At 42.4% G+C, this 23,437-nt stretch overlaps 1 protein-coding gene across 1 annotated transcript; it reads right to left on the bottom strand.

The window, feature by feature from the left end:
- Positions 1 to 5,841: 5,841 nt before the first annotated feature.
- On the bottom strand, positions 5,842 to 14,641 carry LOC128467923 (vomeronasal type-2 receptor 26-like). Its single transcript, XM_053449670.1, has 7 exons — positions 14,544 to 14,641; positions 14,268 to 14,438; positions 13,002 to 13,293; positions 11,234 to 12,046; positions 10,197 to 10,421; positions 8,069 to 8,192; positions 5,842 to 6,752 (listed from the first exon to the last, which is right to left on the bottom strand). Exons 1-7 carry the CDS (start codon positions 14,639 to 14,641, stop codon positions 5,842 to 5,844), a joined length of 2,634 nt encoding a protein of 877 aa, XP_053305645.1.
- Between the last annotated feature and the right edge of the window lie 8,796 nt (positions 14,642 to 23,437).

Here is a 23,437-nt window from a genome sequence, read left to right on the forward strand (position 1 = left end):
CAGGGGTAAGCATCCTTCCATGTCACCTTTAGTGCACAAAGATGTGTCCCCACGTTTCATCAATCATCTATCCCTCTCCATCCTTTCACAGTGGAAGGAAGACTCCATCGACCTCTCAGCGATGATTGATTCCGGGGCCAGCAGCAATATGACGCCTCCTTATCGTTATTCGAGACAAGGCGACACCATCCAGTTGGTAAATGGAAGCCCCTTGAAAAGCGGACCTATCACCAAAGAGACTGTACATGCATCAAACCCCATCATACTGAGTACATTGTTTTTGATGTGGTCTCTTCCCTTGTTTTTCCTGTTATTTTGGGTCTTCCTTGGTTACGTACACATAATCCTGTCATTGATTAGGAGAAAGAGACTGTTTACTTTACATCCAATAAATGCTCTAAGCATATTGATACGTCCTTGTCTATTAATGTCGCGCATAACTATTGTTTTCTACCCACGAGACCGTTACAGACACTTCTGATTTTTTTTAAAAGAAGGGTGCAAATTGACTACCCCCACACTGAGAGTATGACTGTCCTATTGACTGATATCCTGGAGCACCCATTGCTTTTGGCCACAAATATCCCATGTCAGAACCGGAATTAGCCACGCTTAAGGACTATATTGATGAAAACCTGACCAAGGGATTTAAACGTCCTTCCACCTCACCAGCTGGTGCTGGCATATTCTTTGTGACAAAAAAAGACAGTGGCCTATGCCCGTGCGTCGACTATAGAGACTTAAATAACATCACGATAATAACATCGATACCCACTACCCTTGATACTGGAACTGATGGAACATCTCCTGCTACAGTTTTCACAAAAATAGATTTGAGGGGAGCATATAACTTGGTCCTAATCAAGAAAGGTCATGAATAGAGAACAGCATTTCGATCCAGATATGGGCACTTTGAATACCTATTGATGCCCTATGGTCTATGCAATGCCCCTTCAACCTTTCAGCACTTCATGAACGACGTCTTCAGAGATATGCAAGACCATTTTGTCTTAGTCTATTTGGATGTCATTTTAATCTATTCTCCTTCCTTGCCCGTACACAGAGTACGTCACCAAAGTATTGATGTCTGTGGCGTTCTTGGGTTTCATACTCCTACCAGGGTCGAGATGGATCCTAAAAAGGTAATGACTCTCAGACAGTGGCCCCCACCTAAAGACAGAAAAGGTGTCCAAAGATTTGTGGTCTTTGCTAATTTTTACAGGAAATTCATCAGGAATTTCTCCAAAGTGATACAACCCATTACAGCTCTCACCTCTGTGAAAAAGAAATTCTACTGGTCTGAGGCGGCTCAAAAAGCTTTCGAATATCTAAAAGAGACGTTCACTACAGCTCCTATTTTGGTTCTCCCGGTACTAAAAAACCCACACTGCTGTCAGAGGGGTGCTTTCTCAGAGAGACTATTCCGACAACCAACTCCATCCTGTTGCCTTCTCCTTCTGAACCCTACAGAGGGGAATTACAGTGTCAGAGAAGAGGAACTGCTGGCCCTTGAGGACCTGCCGGTTTCTTGTGTCCACTCCTGGTTCCTACTGTTACAGGCCTCAGTAGAAGTTAAGGTTAATGACTGTTACAGATATCAGTAGACGTTAAGGTTTTGGATTTAACTACGCAGTACTAGTAGTTCCTGTTACATAAGATTTTTTTATGTTTTACGATTAGAATGTTTTTGCTATTCTGTAAAAATGATCAACAGCTTGGCCTTGGTGATTTTCCTCTCCTGATTCTCTTCTGTGGTCTGACATATCAAAACCCGCATCAAATCATTTCACCACCCTCATGATAGTGGTGGATAGATTCACAAAGATGGCTCACTTCATGACCAAGCACCTTGTTTCTGCAGGAGGTTTTCCAGTTACATGGAATGCCTGAGACTATTGTGTCAGACAGGGGAACTCAGCTTACCTCCAGGTTTTGGAAAGCATTCTGTGACGAACTACACATACATCTAGGGCTGCAACTAACTATTATTTTCATAATCGATTAGTTGGCTGATAAGTTTTTCGATTAATCGATTAATCGGATAAAAAAAATTCAAATGTTCTGTTATTTAAAATAATTTAATAAAGTAACGTAGGATGTAAGAAACAAACAGCAGAATAATAAAACTGATAACAATGCATTTCTTGTTTTTATTTCCCAACCTGCCCCCCCCGTTATGCACATTTGAGCCCAGGCTTGCCACACTGCCCTCCCAAATGCCATACTGCCCTCCCAGACATGCCACACTGCCCTCCTAGACATATGCCTTATATAGCCTATATGCCACATACCCCCAGGCATGCCACTCCACCCTCCCCAGGTATGCTGTATACCCCCCTGATATGCCATAGTGCACTCATAGATTTGCAGACTGGTTCACAGACACAATACTTTTATAAATAAATACAGGGTTAATCTTCACTGCCCCCAGGATTTAGATTCCCCTCAGTTTGCCCCCTTTAGCTCTAACTACACCTTAAGTTAATTTTATTTAATAACAACTGCCCCTAAATTAACCCTAAACACTCCATCAACCACAACCGCCCCTAAATTAACCCTAAACACCCTATTAACTATAACAGCCCTTAAATTAACCCTAAACACCCCATCAACCACAACAGCCCCTAAATTAACCCTAAAAACCCCATCAACCACAATTAACCCTAAACCCCCCACTAACTATAACTGCCCCTAAATTAACCCTAAACACCCCACTAACTATAACTGCCCCTAAATTAATCCTAAACACCCCATTAACTATAACTGCCCCTAACTTTCAGCAGCCCAAATATAAATTTTATACTCACCAGTGAGTTCTTGAGCCATGTCGACGGTATAGGAATTTGGCCCCGCCCCTTTCTTTCTCCCTGTGCCTCCCTGCAGTCACTGCCGATTGGCCCTGCCCCTTTCTCACTGTACCTCCTTGCAGCCAATCAGCGGTGACTGCAAGGAGGGACTGGAAAAAGGAAGTGGGCGGGCCAATCGGCAGTGACTGCAGGGAGGAACTGTAAGTAGGAGCTGGTGCTGTGAGTCAGACTAAACGGATTATAAAACGAGGGATATTTTTCACAGCATTTGCTCTGAAAAAACCCTCATTTTATAATCGATAAAAATCACTTAGGCCATATTGCCTAAGTGAGCCCTGCAATACTGTTTCTGTGATTATTTGGACTTTGCTTGCTCCAGTGCCTCTTTGCCTAAGTGAGGCTCAGCATTTCTGTTCCTATATTTATTTGGACTTTATATATGTTTTAAAGTGCTTACGATGGCTGGAGAGTTGTTTTAACTCTACTGACCACCTAACTTTGTTGTCTAGTAGCCAAATACGTTGTCTAGTAGCCTGGGCCATGACGACAGTGCTAATCACATATGAACTGACCAAACATGATATGTAATAACTTATTACTTTGTATTTAATTGTGTTTTGTGATATTAGTATTAAAAGGGGAACCTTCTTTATTTTTGAATACCTGGAACATCTTTACCGTCACAAGGTCAGCTCTCTTTGTTCACATTATGTAATAATCGATCATATTTCACACTTTTACTGCAGTGAATTAACCCCTTTTCAGCCAGGTGTGCCTCCCATGGTTAGCACTTTACTAATCACATGGGTACCATGAGACTCTGTTAATTTGGGTTCCTGTTGGCAGAGCCTCCACCTCATTAGAGCTGTAGAATATAAGTTATGTTGTCCAACAGGACCCTTAATAATATTAGTGATGGAGTCAGAGGGAAGCAAGATTACATTCCCACATGTAATGAAATCAACAGTAGCAATAATCATGAGCAGGAATAATACACTCAGTAAGATAATTACACACTCAACTACTCACTCCTAATACCACCCCCCTCCAGCAATTTTAAGAAGATGGTGATGTATGTCTTGGGTCCCTTAGTAGGGCCTCAAAGTGAATAAAAGCAGTGCTGCTTCTGTTAAATATAAATACAGGGCAGGTGGAGCATGGATAATGGCTGCCTACCAGTTTAACTCACCAGCATATTCCTTCTGAGCAGATATTAGGAACCTTCCCTCAGCACTCACTCTGCATACACAGGGTTCTCAGGGCTGTGAAGCTGCAGCAGCCTCACCAGCTCCTCTCTGCTAAGGAGAAGGCTGCAGCTTCCCTAAGACACACTAACAGGAAGAACAGACACATTTAATCAGGCCTCACTTTGGGCCTAGTCCTGAGCTCTGTCAGCCTGGAGCCCCTTCCAGCTTCCCTCTCATACTCCGCCCCATTCAAAACCAGCCAAAGCCTCACTGTCACCTGACTGGTGCAGCTGATCACATGACCTGCTTGCTGGGATGGAGGGGAAGAACAGCTAGAAAAGTATAGTTAAAATGATACCATTTAAAGGCTGAGAGTTTAATTGCAGGCTTTTGAGACCAAGTTGTTAGGTCCCTTCCTCAGGCATTAATGGAAGTTGTTGCAAGCTTTCAAAACCTAACAACTTGGTTTGAAAGCTCGCAATTAAACTTTGTTAGCCAATAAATGGTATCATTTTAACTATACTTTTCTCCTGTAATATGTCTATAATTTCATCCATCCATCCAGATATGGACTTTTCCAATCTTGAAGTTGACTGGCCCACCCCTGCCAACGTAAAAGCAATTTGAATCTAGTACGGGTGCCTGCAAGCTGCTGAATTGTAAACATAATTTATCTCAAAGAAGGCCAAGTGGAGAAACACTAAAGGGGATTCCTGAGAATAGCTGAGGGGCTTCCAGTTGATGAACCTCCAACAAAAGGGTACAAAAAAAATAAAAACAGCCTGAGGGGTTAAATTCCCTCACCGTATTAGACTCTACCTCATCTACTGGGAGACTATTCCAATTATCTACTACCCCCTTTTATTACATCTAATGTACAGCTACTCAATAAATAACCCAGACATATATTAGCCATCTAATGTCCTGCGTTATATGAATAAAAACTAACAATACACCGTCAGAGCCGTCATATAATTCTTTCATTTTAATTTTTTATTTCAAAATTAGTTCCCAGCCTCTAATATTTACTACATTAAGAATGAGCTGATACATGATCCGTTTTTTTTTACAGTAGGGTGGTCAGAGTAACATTATTTTCCTCAAATAAAACGTTAGTAATTATTCATAGTCGTGAGCTATTATACTAAAAAGGCCTTGTCCACCTTCTTTATTACGATGTGTGACGTCACACAAGAATAGGAGAAAAACACTTGCTGACGCTCATATGCAATCATTTTATGGGATCTCTGTACTTTTCTGCCAATTTCATTGGCTCTCCAAATAATTGAAGAATTAGTTTATTTATAAACATAAAATAATGTTTTAGGGTTTTCTGCATAATTCCAAAATGCCTGTGATGGTACCCAGAAGCTTATAAAGTCAGCAATATTTTCTATAGTCATACCTGTGATTAGCCAGCCGAGGGCAGTCATTAGAGATCCCAGCAGAGTCTACATAGACCAGGCATGTCCAAACTTTTTTCGAAGAGTGCCAGATTTGATGAAGTGAACATGTGCGAGGGCCGACCATTTTGCCTGACATTCTTTGAACCATTAAAATTAAATGCAAATTTAATTGGGCAACTTATCTGTGGGGTCTTATCAGTCCGGAACGCAGGCCGGACTTTGGACATGCCTGACATAGACCGTCTGAGGTCTCAACAATTTATGCTGAGTGTCGCTACACATGGTCGGTCAACATGAAATCAGTAATGCAGACTTCAGGCTATCACTGAACATGTCTTGCCGGTGCACATATTGATATAAGCTATTTCACTTAAGATGTCATACTACATCCGTGGGGCACTAAGACATTTAATTCCCCAACTGTATTGACTTTTATTATATCTACGGATTGTTATTTCTGCTACGAAATAATTGTGTTTTTGAGTTAATTTCTGGTCTAAATATAATTATATAACATTTTGCAAAAAATATACATCCTAGAAGTCCAGCACTTGAAGCCACTATGGCAAAAATCTCTACGGCCACCATGTTCTTCCCTTTGGTGCTCAGGTAGGCCGGGATCATCGCAATCCAAACGCTGCAGAACACCAGCATGCTGAAGGTGATGTACTTGGCCTCATTAAAACTGTCCGGTAATGTCCTGGCTAAAAAAGCTATAATAAAACTAACAGCTGCCAGAAGCCCCATATAACCCAGGACACAGTAGAAGGCGATAACCGAACCCTCATTACACTGAACGATGATCTTTCCCTGATAAGAGTGCATGTCCAGCTCCTGAAATGGGGGTGAAATGGACAACCAAAAAATAATAATTATAACTTGGACAGATGAGCCAAACAAGACAACAGAAGCAGACAGTTTGATTCCGAGACATTTTCTCCAGACACTGCCAGGTTTGGTGGCTTTAAAAGCGACATAAATCATGATAGTCTTGGCCAGCACAGAAGACACGGCTAATGAGAAGGCAACTCCAAAGACAGTTTGGCGCAGTATGCAGGTTATATCCGTAGGACGACCAAGGAACAGAAAGACACAAAGGAAGCTCGTCATGATAGAGACCAGGAGGATCATGCTGAGGCTCCAATTATTGGCTTTTACAACTGGAGTATTTTTATAGGAAACAAAAATCCCTGATACTGTAACAGTTAGAAGACAAAATAACATTGAGAGTGATGTAAATGCTATAGCAACGGCATCATCATAGGACAAAAAATCTTCCAATTTGGGAACACACAGATCCTTCTTCTCATTGGGCCATTCATTATCTGGGCATTTTATGCAGGCCTCACTATCTGTAAAAAAAAAAAACCCCCAAAAAACCAATTTTTAATTTCATAAAAAAGATTTAATTAATAAAAAAGATGTAAATCATCCAAAAATGAAAAGATTGTAGGATTCAGGCAGATTATTGACATTTATTCTGCAGTAAGGTTAATGAGAACAAATAACCACCCATCGTCAGGATTATACTGCAGGTATTTGTCTTTCTAAGGCTAGGTTTCCACTTGGGTTTTTGTCCGGCGTTTTTTTCTTGATGAAAAACGCCAGGAAAACTGCCAAGAAAACTGCCACTGCATTTACCTGCGTTTTGGCGTTTTTTCTGCAGTTTTTTCTGGCGTTTTAGCCTTTCTGTGGAAATTGCTTTTTTTGACCTTAGGCAGTTTTTCCAGCCTTTACAAGTTAGAAGTTTCACCCAGCTAAAAGGGATTAGGATAAATGGCAAGTATCTGCCTTCTCCTGATATCATTTACTTGGTAGACCCTTTTGTCTCTTTTCTGTGGTTTGTAAGGCATGCTTTATTTCGAATGTCTGCTCCTCTGGGAAGATTGGCCCCAAATGATGGTGCAAATTGTTTGCTGTTGCTTTTGGCACGCAGGATCCGGTCGCGTATGTTTGTTTGTAATGGCATGTTTGTTCCAAATGGTGTAAAATTCAATATGAACCAGTCCAGGACTTTGTTTTGTGTGAAACTGTTTGTTTTCAGCCTATTTCTCGTAGGACACACAGATACTGGGTCCATCCTCTGCATTGTAACTGTGGAAAAAACGCCATAAAAAACGCCAAGGCAATAAACCCACATGGCTTTTTCATGGCGTTTTTTCTCTCCCATAGACTTCTATTGGAGAAAAAAAGCCAAGATTTCTTGCAAAAAACGCCAGAGTGTCAACATGCTGCGATTTTGAAAAACTGCCACAGAGCCCAAAAAAGCAGAAAAACGCCAAAGAGGACTGAAAAAACGCCAAACAGAAAAACGCCAAGTGGAAATGGCATTTTGCGATTTCCTATTGAAGAACAGCTAACATCTGGCTGCAGCCGTTTTTCACTAAAAAAACGCCAGGTGGCGCTATTGGCGTTTTTAGCAAAAAAAAAACCAAGTGGAAATCTAGCCTAATGGTTGTCCGCCTGCTCTTGTAATATCTCCGTGCTCTTGTGTCTGGGTGTCAGTGTAGGGACCTGTGGTTTCAATCTGTGATGGGAATGGGAGTAATATAGAGTCGGCTGATTTGTTCAGAACATGCAGTGGATTTCGGGGCTTTCTCTCTATTAATCAGTCAGACGTAAACATTGTTTTTTTGGTAAGAATATCAGAGTATCAGGTAGGATATACCGGTCATATTGGAGATTTCTCCCTCTGAGCACAGGACGCAGTCATAGCAGCAGGAATGGATCTCAGACCCCGGAGCTTTCCTGTAACCCGGCAAACAATTTTCTGAACACTGAGATTTTGGAATCTAAACAAGAAACATATAAATTTTTTTTAAATGCTGATTATTTATTTTTTAAAGCTCCTAGAACTCAGTCTTTACTTTAATGGCATTCTACCAAGTTACACTATCTGTAATATCTGTAATCTCATATTGGTTGTAAAGTAGCTCTGTAACAATAACACTGTTTTTACTCAGGCTTAAATACACTTGTAAAAGAAAAAAACGTCGGTGTGCTAAGCTAGTCTCAGGCTCAAATAATACAAACATGTAATACGAGGCCTACCAAACAGCTGTAAGCATGCTGCAAGAAACAGTGTATTGGCTGTACAATGTATACAAAAAAAAAACTGTCTGCGCTTCTTACCCTAATAAAGTTGGCAACAAATATATAAACATAATATAAATGAGAGGTTTTGGTTATATGAATTGGCCAAAGCATAATTAAGCTCACCCGCCACGTCAAGGCACACTCTCAATAGGGTGAGATCCTACTCTCACCTCCTACATAGTGGGCACACAAAGCAGTTAATACTGCTACCAAAACCTTATTAATGTGTTGGGGGAGGTGCAATTAAACCTCCTCCCCATTAACCCTTGGACAGCAAGCTGCAACCAGACTGATGAGGAGCCAACAACCTCAAATATGTGCAAACGGGGAAAAGAAAAAATGTTGGTGCGCTAAGCTAGTCACAGGCTCAAATAATACAAATGTATAATACGAGGCCTACCAAACAGGTGTAAGCATGCTGCAAGAAACAGTGTATTGGCTGTACAATGTATACAAAAAACAAAAACGGTCTGCGCTTCTTACCCTAATAAAGTTGGCAACAAATATATAAACATAATATATATCATTTATATTATGTTTATATATTTGTTCCCAACTTTATTAGGGTAAGAAGCGCAGAGAGTTTTTGTTTTTTTAAATACACTTGTATAAGTTCACGTTTTATGTACAGTTAGGTCTGAAAATATTACTGACACTATTTGTATTATTTTGGCTCGGTACACCACGGCATCAGATTTGTAATAAAACATTCGAGATCTTATTGAAGTGCAGACTTTCAGCTTTAATCCAAGGGGTTTAACAAAAATATCATATGAAACATTTAGGAATTGCAACCATTTTCATACACAGTCCTCTTATTTCAGGGGCTCAAATATAATTGGACAAATCAACACAATCATTAATAAAATGTTTATTTTTAAGATTTAATATTTGCTCTTTTGTGATACTTCACAAAGGGCTTTACTGGCATTGTCTTCAGATGTTTGTGGGTATTTCTGACTTAAGTTTTGTTTCCAACAAGTGAAATGCATGCTCGATCGAGTTGAGATCAGGTGATTGATTTTTTTTTAGATGTTTTTTGGCAAAGTCTAATGTGGCCTTTCTATTCTTGGGGTTTATGAATAGTTTGCACCGTGTCATGAACCCTCTGTATTTGCTCTCGTGAAGTCTTGTCTTTATGGTAAGACTTGGATAAAGATATGTCTACCTCCTGGAGAGTGTTCTTCACTTGGCTGGATGTGGTGGAAAGAATCCTATGGTCATCCACCACTGTTGTCTTTCATGGAAGTCACAGAGTTCACCAGTGTGTTCTTTTTTCCTTAGAATGTACCAATCTATTGATTTCTAATGTCCCTGCTAGCTCTCTGATGCTTGACCAGCTTCCAAATGAGAATGCCACACCTCGAATCAACTCCAGACTTTTACCTGCTTAAGTGATGAAAAAAATAACAAAGGAATGGCCCGCACCTGTCCATGAAGCAGATTTTGAGTCAATTGTCCATATACTTTTGGTCCCTTGAAAAAGTAGGATCTCAATATTAAAGCTGTAATTCCAAGACCCTTTGTCCAATTTGGATGTGAATACCCTCAAATTAAAGCTGAGAGACTGCATTATTCGTTATTTAACTGTAACCTGGAGTTACTTTGATAAACAACCAAAATAACAAACTTGTGTCAGTGTCCAAATATAACAATCTAGGAAATATATCCTAATAACAAACAAAGAAAAAGCTTCTCACCTGGTTGGCTTCGTTCTTCCAGGTTATTAGACCGGGTTTGATGTTAAGCTGCTGATTAGCCGGAGCCCACGGATCAAAGACACCGACCACTTTAAAGGATTTAATTTCTTCCTTATTTCCAACCCAGTTCCGAATTACGTGTGGGGTAACATACTCTCCATTTTCATCAAAATATAGATGAGAAGTTTGGTCCTCGGCTTTCAGATTTCTTATGTAATGGTGCAACTTTTATTAAAAATACAAAAGTACTGAAATATAATCAGCTGTTATTCATTTTCTGAATCGGCAATTTGTAACATATCCTTCAACTTATGTGCGTGTGATTGACACGCCATGACAAGAAATCTCTCTCATTCCACAGGTTTTATCTCCGTCTTTTCTGTTACCTCTGTTTTCTCTCTCCCCCACCCAGTTCACTCTCTCCCTTGCCTCCTCTCTCTTTTACTCCCCTCACTCCCTCTATCTGTCCATCTGCATCAAAGCAATTGAAGCAAGACGGGGTAGGTCAGAACAGAGGGGACTGAGAGCATCAGAGAGAAGCTGGTGGGGCAGGTCAGAGCAGAAGGGACTCAAAGTGAATCAGAGCAGGGAGGGCAAGAAGGGGCTTGGAGGATCTGCGGGGAGTCAGAGCAAAGAGAGCAGGACCGGTCAAATCAGAGCAGAGGTGAATGGGAGGGCAGGTCAAATCAAAGAGAGGCCCTGGAAGGAATGGGTCAGAGTAAAAGGGTCAGAGGTGAGTTGGAGACAGCAGAGAGAGGAAGACGGGAACAGAGGGCAGCAGAGCCACAGAGGGGCAACAGAGAATCCTCATGGCAATTCAAAAGCTAATTGTGCCATCTGATTGGCCCTTACTTAAAGTCCTGCCCAGACTGACCAACCTTTCCCACTTTAACCAGGCCATTATATATATTGGGTACTGCTGCAGAGTTATTGGTTTTATGTAAATACCACAACTTTTGCTATTGCTAGATTACTGCTAAGAACACTTCAACTGCTGATGCCCCTGAATCACTCTCTTTTCATGATTCCTGACTTACCTGATGTTTGTAATGAGTTATTTTATTTCGATAAAGTTTTTTTTCCCGGAATATGTACATGTTGTGTAGGGCTTTGGCCATCGCAAGCACTGCATTATTCACTCGAGAAGCATCCCCGTTGTTGAAAAAACTAACAATATCGTTCAAGCGTTCTCTCCCAGTACAGTTACGAAGTGACATCCCAAAATGAATTTCATAATACTGGTTTTTATAGGGATCTGGAGACAAGCATTCAAAAGCTGTTACCCACAAATCTTCCAGTAACTTGTCATTTGGGTAGCTCTTTGGGTGAAATTTCTCAAGGAAAAATGAAAGTTTTGGAACATGGTCGCTGTAATACGCTTTCAGTGTCAGAGTCCCGTTAAATACATCAGAGAAATGCCGGAACAGAAATGTGTTTGAAGACCACGTGGTGCCAAGAATTACATATTTATTGATTAATGAATGTTTTGTTTCCCTAATAATAAACATAAAAGCTTCAGAAAAGGAACCACAAAATATGATAACTTGAGATGTTGATCTTTCTATTGTTTTGAAAGCGTATTCAAAACTTTCAACCATGCTTTGAAAATAATGTATTTTTATTACATATTCAGCACAAATTCCATCGTCTTTCATATACTTTGTCAGTACTTGGCTTTCCTTGTCTCCACTTTCATCATCGGTGGTTAAAATACCGACCCAGTTCCAGCCAAAGTATTTCAGCAGCTTAGATAAAATATAATAACTGACATGGTCATTTTGAACTGTTCGGAAAAACGTCGGATAAACTCGTCTGTCGCTGAGCACGGAATGCGTTGCGCCATAACTGATCTACATGAAAACAAATGGATTATAACAGATGCTACAACCACCCTCTCGGAAACTGAAGACCAAGACTTAGTTACACAAAAACTTTTGGACCTTATGAACAAAGACCGTCTTACATGGTTTTACTGTGAATGAGTGAATCCTTTACAGCACTTTTGTTCAATTGTAATTTCCCTTTTTCACGTTTACTTTATGCGAACAACAATATACATTATTTATTACAGGGCAAGCAGGGCTTTCTTTTGAAACCATATTAGTGCATAGCACGGTTTATTGATGTCTAAATGAGCCTCTGCTCCAAGAGCCTGACTGGCCCTGTATAATGCGTATTTCAATCAGAGAGATTTCTACAAGAATTATGAAATGAAATACATTTATCTTAGCTGGATGGGAGTGTTGGGAACATGTATAAGTACTGCTGTGCACCTGCTCCTCTCCAGGGCTTGAAGTTTAGTCTATGGAAACCAATGAAGTTGATCCACACACCTCATAAGTGAAGCTCTTATGACTACAAAAGGGGCTTCTTACTAACTGATCCTGTCACATGACAGGAAGTTGAGGCATACTGTGCCATTACTGACAGTACTGTAGGAGTGGAGTCGGCTTGCGTTTCTATGAATACCCCTGTTACAAGAAAGGGACTTAATGCACCAAGTAGGCCCCAATATCCACAGGTGCAGTTTCATGACAACACAGGAGCTTCCGGAAGCTTCTAGCCTGGAATTTGTACAATGACTGCTGAAAACTGACTGGAAAAACAGAAAGACAAGAAATTGCCCAGTATGTATAGACAGAATCCATCACATGCCACATAATATAGACGCTCGCTGAACACAAGGGTGCTTAAATGTCACGAGAAGTGCGCCTAGGGCTGATGGGTTTGGGTGCAGGGTTTGAGGTAACTAACATCTATTAAAGAGATTTAAACAATTGTACTAACGGTGCATATTCTGCTCACCTGTGCGTACCCATACAGCCCTAGGATTTGTGCCATGGGTATGGTGGTGTCAGAAAGTTCATCCCCAATAAAACCAGCCAGGGTCCCTCGTTTAGTACAGGAGTAATTAGGGACGGTCTTTCCTGGTCCAGATAAAATCTGAAGGACGCTTTTTACAGTCTTTTTTTCATTAGAACATGAATCAAATAAATGATATCCTACAGTGATATTTGGTAACATTTCCGGATGACTGTTGATCTCCCCAATGGCAAACATAAAGGTCAAAAGATTTTTGTAGAAATGTGGAATAGGCCTGTGGAAGTAGTACAAATGTAATTTCTTTCTTTCTTTTAAATGAGTCAGTTGCAGCTGTAGGAATGTATATACTTTGTTAAGAAAACGGTAAAGATATTCAAAACGAAAGGCAAAGAAAAACCCATTCAACATATATATAAAGACCTTATGGAAAGAAACGTAATGCTTAGACTCTAAACTGATTGTAGTAAGTATGATGATCACTAGTTTTTCACCTGCAACAGCTGCTATTCCCCTGAGGTTGAGCTTCAGTGAACTCAAATGGCTGCAAGATTTATCCATACAAAGTCTTTCATTTAATTCTAACGCTCCCTGAGTCAACTAAACCTCTGGCTCTCATACTCGTCACCTGCATCTTACCTACTGCAGTCATAGCTGGTCTCCACAATACATGTTTTGCTCCTTTACAATTAATCATGATTCCTGCCGCCAGGGGATCTTCCTCGCCTGACGCTTTATTAACACATCTTACAGTTACATTGTAGTAAAGCAGGGACCTCCTCGGGTATTTTTCTGTAAGCCCACATTGTTATGTGTCTCATTCAACCATTATATGAGACAAAACATGACTGCCCCCTAATACGCGTATAAAATAAAGAGGAAAAGTCATACAAGTCTAGATCCCTTTACTGGTGTGTAAGTAGACCATGTGTCAAGTGAACATACATGCACATTTCTACCCCCTCCACACCCTTACAGCATTCAAAACAAGCTAGGACTATCTAGGCTAACAATGATCAGAGGAAAAGTAAAAACAAAAGCCAACTTATTGGATCTGTGGACTCTTCTACAAAGAAGAACTTTACAGGGTATACAGAGAATATGTTCTTACATTTCTGCTCTTTTGGAATAAACTCCTCTCCTGTACTTTCTTAAATCACTTTATGCATTTCAATGTTTCTTTCTCATCCCTCATCATGTTTATTATCTAAACCATTCCTGACTTCTGTATTGTAAAGTTTTTCTACTTACTCCATACAAGCCATCATAGTTATGATTCCATCTTCACGATAATCATTCATCAAGTTATTTACTCTGAACACTCCTCCAATAATAATGTCTCCGTCTTGAACATATTCGTAGTCCTCGAGACTTATTCTGCTCTCCAGATGACAGGCTGGAGGTGAGCTTTGGGAGCCAGATCTACACGGAGTCACACACAGGAATATTACAAACAGGGAAACTTTACATGCTGAAGATCTCAATATTTCCTCTCCACGTGACACAATGTTCCACAATGTAACATACAGAGACCTCGGGCGTCCATAGCACTCAGCAGCATAAAGCCCCACGCAGGGTGATGCCATCGGCTGCATGCGTGAACTAATGTAATGCAAGTGAAGCATCTCTCCTTTTATACACTTCAGTCTAATGCAAGTCAATGGAGTCTGAAATTAGCTCTATGCCTATGAGGTTTAAAGCCAGAGCTGTGACTTGTTATTAAAATATATAAATTACACATGTAATTAAACTGAAAGTAGATGTAATTTTAAAATAGTTTGACACAAACAATATCTAGGTTTTGCCTTAACATGCAATATAGCATTATTTAAGGTAGATAGAACCGAAAATCTATGCTTTGAAAATATTGCACAATCACCTAAATCACCAGTTAAAATGTTACAAATATTCAAATATTAAGAATATAAATGAGTTTCTTGCTGGGATGTACAAGAAGCACAAGATTATTAATAATTCAATTGTTAATATGCCACAGAGTAACTAAAATAAGCCCTCTTCCAAGCCAGTTATATATTATTTTTTTCACCCAGTTACCCAAAGTAGTTCTAGAATTTTAAAAAGTATTTAATCTTACTTTTTCTTTTAAAGAACAAGTTCCTGTTTCCTGTTCTTCATTAAACGCGAGTTATTTGTGTAATATCTAGTTTTCAGCAGAGCTAGAATGCCAGTTAGCTTCAGATTCTTTCCAGTTCGCTCCCAGTAAAGCTCATGTGAGTTGGCTAAATACCTAACTCGGCTACATGATGCTGGTGATACACAAGTGCTCCTGGTTGCAGGAGCACTTGTTTATCACCAGCAAAAATAGGGATAGAGATCTAATAATCAAAAGGCTCTTTTTTCACAGGTTGCATTTTGTGGGTGTGTGGCCATCGAATTCCGTAGCGCTGTACAATGGGTAGACAGGACATAACAAGTAGTATTGATTAACAGAGACAACAGGCAGTGGCGGAACTACCGGGGTAACGACTGCGACCGGGCCCTGGAGTTCTGCCACTCAGGGGGGCCCAAGCAGGGCCGGACTAGCCCACCGGGATACTGGGAAATTTCCCGGTGGGCCGGCAGATTTGTGGGCCCGGCGGATTGGAAGCCGCCTCCGGCGCCAGGGGCAGGCTGGGCAGGGGGCCAATTGCCCCCCCAGGCCGGCCGAAATCTAATCTAAATGGCCACTGCGTGCTGATGCGGCTGGCCGGCGCTACTTTAATACTTTATATATTTTTAATATGGCAAGCCGATCCGGCATATTAAATAAATAAAAAAAAGGATTAAAGTGGCTCCAGCCGGCGGCATCAGCACGCATCGGCCGTTTAGATTAGATTTCAAACAATCTGATGGCCGCCTAGTGATGATGAGACTGAGAGCAGGGTGAGGGGTGAAAGCTCCGCCTCCTCTCACTCAGACTGCTGGAGCACCGGATGTCAGGTCACTGACATCCTGTTAGCATAGAGAACGGGGGCCTGCAGCTACCAGAGGACGCAGGTCAAGATGAAAAAGCCACAAAATGGAAGAAGTAGAAGGTCAGTAAACTAATTAAACTGTATATTTTTTTTTTTTTGAAAAATAAAACAATGGGTATGTGTGTGTATATGTAAGTGTGTCCGTGGGGGACAAACAACATAATGTTTTTTTAAATTATTACCGTATTTGCTCGATTATAAGACGACCCTGATTATAAGACGACCCCCCCCAAATCTAAATATTAATTTAGGAAAAAAACAAAAAGCCTGAATATAAGACTACCCTATAGGAAAAAAAGTTTTACTAGTAAATATTAATTAATGTAAACAATATTTTCATATTTAATAAAAGCTATGATTGAGAAAAAAATATATTTTTTTATTTCCTTTTATTTGCCAACCTGCCCCCCCAGTTATGCACATCTGCCCCCAGGGTTGCCACTCTGCCCCCAGAAATGCCGTATACCCCCTATTTGCCACTCTGCCCCATGATGTGCCTTTTAACCCTCTATATGCCACTCTGCCTCCAGAAATGTCTTATACCCTCCTATATGCCACTCTGCCCCATGATATGCCTTTTAATCCCCTATATGCCAGAGTGGCATATAGGGGGTTAAAAGGCATATCATGGGGCAGAGTGGCATATAGGGGGTTAAAAGGCATTTCTGGAGGTATATATATATATATATCTGCTAACAGCAATCACACTCCTATCAAGCCAAGGCAGCCAGTACATGCTGGAACCTGAGGATGATAGGGGTGTGAGTACAGCCTCCCTATGCCATGCTACCACCACCACCACCCTTACACATCCATACTAACACACACTCATTCACAAACATTTAAATACTCATTCATTCCATTAACCCCTTAAGGACAATGGGCGGTCCCTAAACCCATTGAAAACAATGCATTTTGAGCCCGTACATGTACGGGCTTTGTCATTAAGGGGTTAATCACACATACTTCACACATTAATCACAAAAACCCTCCCCCACCCCCTTACCTGAACTGCAGATCTCCCACTCGAAGACTTCTGCAGGGTCCCGGCTGTGCATGCAACTTCTCTGGCCCCGCCCCCAGAGGAAGGAGGGGGGAGGCAGAGTTATGTGACACGCTGCTAGCTTCTTGTTCTCCTGCTGCTCGAGATCAAAGCCCGGTAAGTAGCATGGCCCCAGCAGACATTTTGAGGTCTGATTAGAAGACGACCTCGATTATAAGACGAGGGGTATTTTTCAGAGCATTTGCTCTGAAAAAAACCTCGTCTTATAATTGAGCAAATACGGTATTTTTAAATGATTAAACTGAAAACAGAAATCTGTGTCTGTATGTGTTCACAAGTTCAGCTCCCCAGTGCCACCTCTGTCCCCTTTCAGCCCCCCATATCATTGCTGTCCCAATTCAGCCCCCCATGTAATCTTTGTCCCCAATCAGCCCCTGTCCCCATTAAGCTCCCCAGTGTCACCTCTGTCCCCATTCAGGAGGCAGAGTGCCCCATGATATACCTTTTAACCCCCTTTATGCCACTCTGTCTCCAGAAATGCCTTTTAACCCCTATATGCCACTCTGTCTCCAAAAATGCCTTTTAACCCCCTATATGCCACTCTGCCTCTATAAATGCCTTTTAACCCCCTATAGATCTAGGGTGTATAACACAATGGGTAAAGGGTAAAAGTGCCGGTGTAAGGGATGAACCAGCCACACTAGTATTTCAGGAGAGGGACTAGGAAAGGTGAGCTAAAGAAATATGGGAGGGCATTAATATGCTATGTTGTAAGCGTCCTTAAAGAAGTAGGTTTTGAGGGATTTTTTGAAGGAATAAAGGCACAGAGAAAGACGGATAGGCCGGGGGAGAGCATTCCAGAGGATAGGGGCTGTCACGGTAGGAGGTGAGCAGGTCTAATAGGAGCCCAGTTGCAGGGGATACGAGGGGCTCTATCTGTACCCCACGATGCATGATGGCTTGGGGTTGGTACAGACAGGCGCAGGAAATAAATCAAAGACAGAAGATGCGGATTAAGAGTTGTATTGCATATGATGGTACAACAATATATAAACAAGGAAAGTCACTTGGCAGGAAGCCCTCTGGTTGGGGCACACACGGCAGGAAGTCCTCTGGTTAGGGCACACACGGCAGGAAGCCCTCTGGTTGGGGCACACACGGCAGGAAGCCCTCTAGTTGGGGCACACACGGCAGGAAGCCCTCTGGTTGGGGCACACACGGCAGGAAGCCCTCTGGTTGGGGCACACACGGCAGGAAGCCCTCTGGTTGGGGCACACACGGCAGGTTGCCCACTTGCAGGGCACTTAACCAGGGAACCCAGATGCAGGGCACTTGACCTGGGAGTCCACTAGTGGGGCGCTGGCCACAACTCAGGAACAATACAGGAACCAAAACAGGAGCAGATCAGGAACCAACACAGGAGCAGATCAGGAACCAAAACAGGAGCAGATCAGGAACCAAAACAGGAGCAGATCAGGAACCAAAACAGGAGCAGATCAGGAACCAAAACAGGAGCAGATCAGGAACCAAAACAGGAGCAGATCAGGAACCAAAACAGGAGCAGATCAGGAACCAAAACAGGAGCAGATCAGGAACCAAAACAGGTAGTCCTCTAACATTAATGTCAAGGCCCAAACTGAAGGGCTGGGCAGGTTTATAAAGGCTGGCTTGATAAGGTAATAAACTGCAGCTGGACCTGATAATCACTCTGAGTGGTTCAGAGTGACAAGACCGGCCACTAGAGGTTGGAAACGGGAAACTAGTAGCACAAAGTTTAAACAAGTCCAGACAGCGAAGAGTGAACGTTACAGGGGCAGCCCTTGAGAAATCTTGTAAGCGTGCATGAGAGCTAGAAATCAGAGGAGAGGATAGAAGGAGATCATTGGATGAGCGAAGAGACCGGTTAGGAGTGTTTAGATGACTTAGATGTTTAGAGATGAGTGAGGAGATGTAGGGAGGGGAACCACTGTGAAGGGCTTTGAAAGCAAGAGTGAAGATTTTGAAATGAATCCTGAAGCGCACAGGCAGTCAGTGAAGAGACTGACAGAGGGGAGAGACGTTAGTACAGCGATGTGAGAGGAAGAGAAGTCTGGCAGCAGCATTCATGGTGGATTGTAGAGGGCTGAAATGGTTAAGAGGGAGACCAGCTAGGACAGAGTTACAATAATAAAGACGGGACAAAATCAGGGCATGGACAAGAGACTTAGTGGCATACTATGGTAGGAAGGGACGAATGTGGGCAATGTTTTTAAGATGGAGATGACAGTTTTTAAAGACAGAATGAATATGGGGTGTGAAGGAAAGGTTGGAGTCAAGGGTGTCACCAAGACAGCGTGCATAAATAGATGGGGAGATGATAGCACCATCAGCGTACAGGTTGTATTAAAAGCCAAAGGATGAGATCAGTTTGCCAAGGGAGGAAGTGTAAAGAGAGAGAACAGAAGGGGTCCTAAACCTGAGCCTTGGGGTACCCCAACTGAGAGAGGTGTTATTATAGAGACGCTGAAAGCATGATCAGAGAGGTAGGAAGTGAGTCAGGAGAGAGCAGTGTCACGGAGGCCAAGATCATGAAGCATTTAAGGGAGGAGAGGGTGGTCCACTGTGTCAAAAGCAGCAGAAAGGTCCGGTAGGATTAGCATTGAGTAGTGGCCCTTGGATTTAGCAGTGAGTAAGTTATTAGTAACTTTAGTAAGGGCGGTCTCAGTAGAGCGTCTAGGGGGCGAAAACCCGATTGAAAAGGGTCAAGAAGGAAGTTGGGATCTAGAAACTTAGTAAGCTGGATATAAACAATTCTTTCAAGAAGCTTGGAGGTGAAAGGAAGCAGAGAGATGGGACGGTAATTGGAGAGATCAGTCGAGTTGAGGGAGGACTTTTTCAAGATAGGAGTAATGGTAGCATGCTTGAAGGAGGATGGGAAGATCCAGTAGTGAGGGAGAGGTTGAAGATATGAGTTAGAGTAGGGGCAAGGGTAGATAAAAGAGACTGGGTGAGATGGGAAGGGGTGGGGTCAAGGAGGCATGTGGTTGGACAAGAGGAAAGAAGAAGAGCATGTACATCTTCTTCAGTGAAAGCAGAGAAATTAGTTAATATAGTGAAGGGAGAAGAGGTCAGAGGGTAGCGGGGCGCATAGTCAGAGGGAGGGTGAGGGCAGGGTGGTGACTGTGCAGATATGTCATCTCTGATAGTAGGGAATTGAAAGTATTAAAGAGTCGTTTAGGGTTGTGAGACAGGGAGGAGATGAGGGAGGTGAAGTAGGTTTCTTTAGCAAGGTTGAGAGCAGAGTAGTAGGAACTTAGCATTAATTTATAGTGCAGGAAGTCAGACATGGAATGAGACTTTCGCCAACTATGATCAGCAGTGCGGGAACATCATTTTAGGTGTCGGGTTACAGTCGTGTGCCAGGGTTGGAAACGTGAATGTTGTGAGGAGCGAGTAGTAACTGGTGCTACATGCTGAAGAGCAGATGTGAGAGTGGAGTTGTAGAGAGAGGTAGGGTTGTTAAGGCACAACATGTTTGAAATTGGAGAGGGAGTAAATTGATTGAGAAGTTCTGAAAATTAATAGAGCTCAGGTCTCTGATTAGGTGGGGTTGGGGTGCAAGGGAGCGAGTATGAGGCAAGGTTAGAGAGCAGGAAAGGAAGTGGTTGTCACGAACCGGGTAAACAGATCTGGTAGGGGCCCAGGTGCAGGGGATACCAGGGGTTCTGTCTGTACCCCACGATGCATGATGACTTGGGGGTTGTTACAGACAGGTGCAAGAAACAAACCACTGGCAGAATATGGTGATATGATCTGTATTGCAGATGGCGATATAAATCTCTAGGCTGGAAGCCCGCTGTCGGGCACATGCCAGGTAGCCCTCTGGGTGGGGCGCACAACAGGTAGCCCTCTGGGTGGGGCGCACTAGGCAAAGCTCAAGGGAGGAACAAGTCAGGATCAGGTACTCAGGAAGCCAAATAGCAAGTCAGGAATCAGGTACACAGGGCCAGAGCAAAACACCAACTTCAATGCCAAGGCCCTCACTGAAGGGCTGGGCAGGTTTAAATAGGCAGGCTTGATCCAGGTAACAGGGTTCAGCTGAACATGGTGATCAGGTCTGGGAGCTTCAGAGTGGGAAGGGCGGCTACTAATGGTTGCTGAAGGAAAAGAGCAGCACAGAGGCTTGAGTAGTCCAGGCTGCGAAGGGTGGAACATGACAGTGGTTGTCAGAGAGGGGTAAAGGGGAATTAGAAAGGTTAGTGAGAGAGCACATGCTAGAAAAAATATGGTCCAGGGTGTTACCATCATCATGAGTAGGGGAATTAATGTTGTTGGCGATCAAAAAAGGAGGTAATTGAAAGAAATTTTGAAGCCATGGGACTCAACAGGGTATCAACTGGGATGTTGAAATCCCCAAGGATTTCTTCCCCTGGTACAGAGTATCACATTTCCTCAATGAGTAGAGAATCTAATGACTGTGGAGCTCAGATAAAAAGTTGGGATACACTCGTTTTAAAAAGCCCTTTTTTCCCGAATGTGGAATTTTATTTTATTGTACAGGTCTCCTGGGATCCGCTGTTAATAGTATTAACTATAATTGTGTAAGAAACTAATAAGTTCCTGTAAAATTTGACTAGACTGTAAAATTTGACCATCTGGGTTGCTAGGTGCTAGGAAGGAATCCATTATACTATTGCTCTCCTGAGCATGAAAACCTTGTCCTGAGAGACCTTTGTTTATTTATTTGTTGATGTAATTTTCTCTTGGGACAGTCATTCTTGTGGATAGCTATATCAATTTTACTGGCCAAAATTATGAAGGTATTTGTATCCATTATTTAATGGAAACATTTTGTGTAAAGAAACCATGGAGCATGCATATAGTTTCTGGACATTTCTTGTTGCAGTCAATCTTGTATTGGTTTAGTTGGTGCCTCGCGGCTCACTGCGGGTTTGGGATGCACCCTCAGGGTTCCCCCAATGTCAGCAGCGCCCTCTGGATCCTCGGCTATACTGCTGAACTACAGATAATCCCATGACGCCTCACACACACACGTCTCCTATGACTGCTACATTTCTTAAAGGGGTATTTGCTGCTTTGCACTTTAAGCCTTGTTTTCACTCCATAGGCGAGGATTGTGATTGAAGGGCTATCTACTCTCAGCACACAGCAGTACATTGCCTGTGCTAGTGTCTTGTGCGTTGTGGCTTCTAGATTGTTTATTCTTTGTGTGCTAGTTATTCTGACTTTTGGCTTGTCTGAGGAGAAAGAAGTGTAGTGGGAGGATGAGATGATGTTGTCTGCTACTCCTAGCAGCAGAATCAGCAGCATTGCCACAAGCAGCGGAACACAGCTGAGTGGAGCAGCTTTATTTTGTGAAGAGGCACTTGGGAGTATAGTGGGGCAGAGCTAGCAGCAGAGAGGAGAGTAGTGTTGGTGAAATGGTCAGACTTTACCTCTGTGAAGTTCCTTTGACACCTAATGTTGACCCAGTTAGCTACTGGGAAAAAAGGGTGTGTGGCCTGCACTCATGGATTGCACAGCAGCTGCTACCATGTCTACCAACCACTGTTCAAAGTGAATGCGTGTTTTCTATATGCCCCACATGTTAACATAGTAACATAGTAACATAGTTCATAAGGTTGAAAAAAGACCAAAGTCCATCAAGTTCAACCTATATACATATTGTGTCCCTACTGTGTTAATCCAGAGGAAGGCAAAAAAACCCTTATGAAGCAGATGCCAATTGCCCCATACCAGGGGGAAAATTCCTTCTCGACTCCAAATATGGCAGAATAAATCCCTGGATCAACGTTCTGTCCCTATTAATCTAATATCCATAACTTGTAATACCGTATTTGCTCGATTATAAGACGAGGTTTTTTCCAGAGCAAATGCTCTGAAAAATACCCCTCGTCTTATAATCGGGGTCGTCTTCTAATCAGACCCCAAAAAAATGGCTGGGGCCATGCTGCTTACCGGTCGCGAGCAGCGTCTCTTCCGTTAGAAGCAGGAGGACAGGAAGCTTGTAGCTTCCTCACAGAACTCTATCTCCCCCTCCCTCCTCTGGGGGCGGGGCCAGAGAAGTTGCTGGTACAGCCGGTCCCCTGCAGAAGTCTTCGAGTGAGAGATCTGCAGTTCAGGTAAGGGGGTGGGGGAGGGTTTTTGGGTAAGTATGTGTGATTAATGTGTGAAGTATGTGTGATTAATGGAATGAATGAGTATTTAAATGTTTGTGAATGTGTGTTTGTGTGTGATAGCATGGATGTGTAAGGGGGGTGGGGGTTGTAGCATGGCATAGGGAGGCTGTAATCCCACTACTATCATCCCCAGGTTCCAGCATGTACTGGCTGCCTTGGCTTGCTAAGGCAATCACACTCCTAACAGCAATCACACTCCTATCAAGCCAAGGCAGCCAGTACATGCTGGGTTAAAAGGCATATCATGGGGCTGAGTGGCATATA

This window comes from Spea bombifrons, chromosome 1, assembly GCF_027358695.1.
Source record: "Spea bombifrons isolate aSpeBom1 chromosome 1, aSpeBom1.2.pri, whole genome shotgun sequence".
Classification (NCBI taxonomy): Eukaryota; Metazoa; Chordata; class Amphibia; order Anura; family Pelobatidae; genus Spea; species Spea bombifrons.

What these genes read in the sequence shown, in the direction of transcription:
- LOC128467923 (XM_053449670.1), bottom strand. Translation starts at nt 14,641, where the DNA reads ATGCTTCACTTGCATTACATTAGTTCACGCATGCAGCCGATGGCATCA. An exon ending in ACTATGATGGCTTGTATGGA is followed by an intron (nt 13,294 to 14,267) that starts GTAAGTAGAAAA and finishes CTACTTCCACAG; the next exon opens with GCCTATTCCACATTTCTACA. An exon ending in GGAAGAACGAAGCCAACCAG is followed by an intron (nt 8,193 to 10,196) that starts GTGAGAAGCTTT and finishes TTTCTTGTTTAG; the next exon opens with ATTCCAAAATCTCAGTGTTC.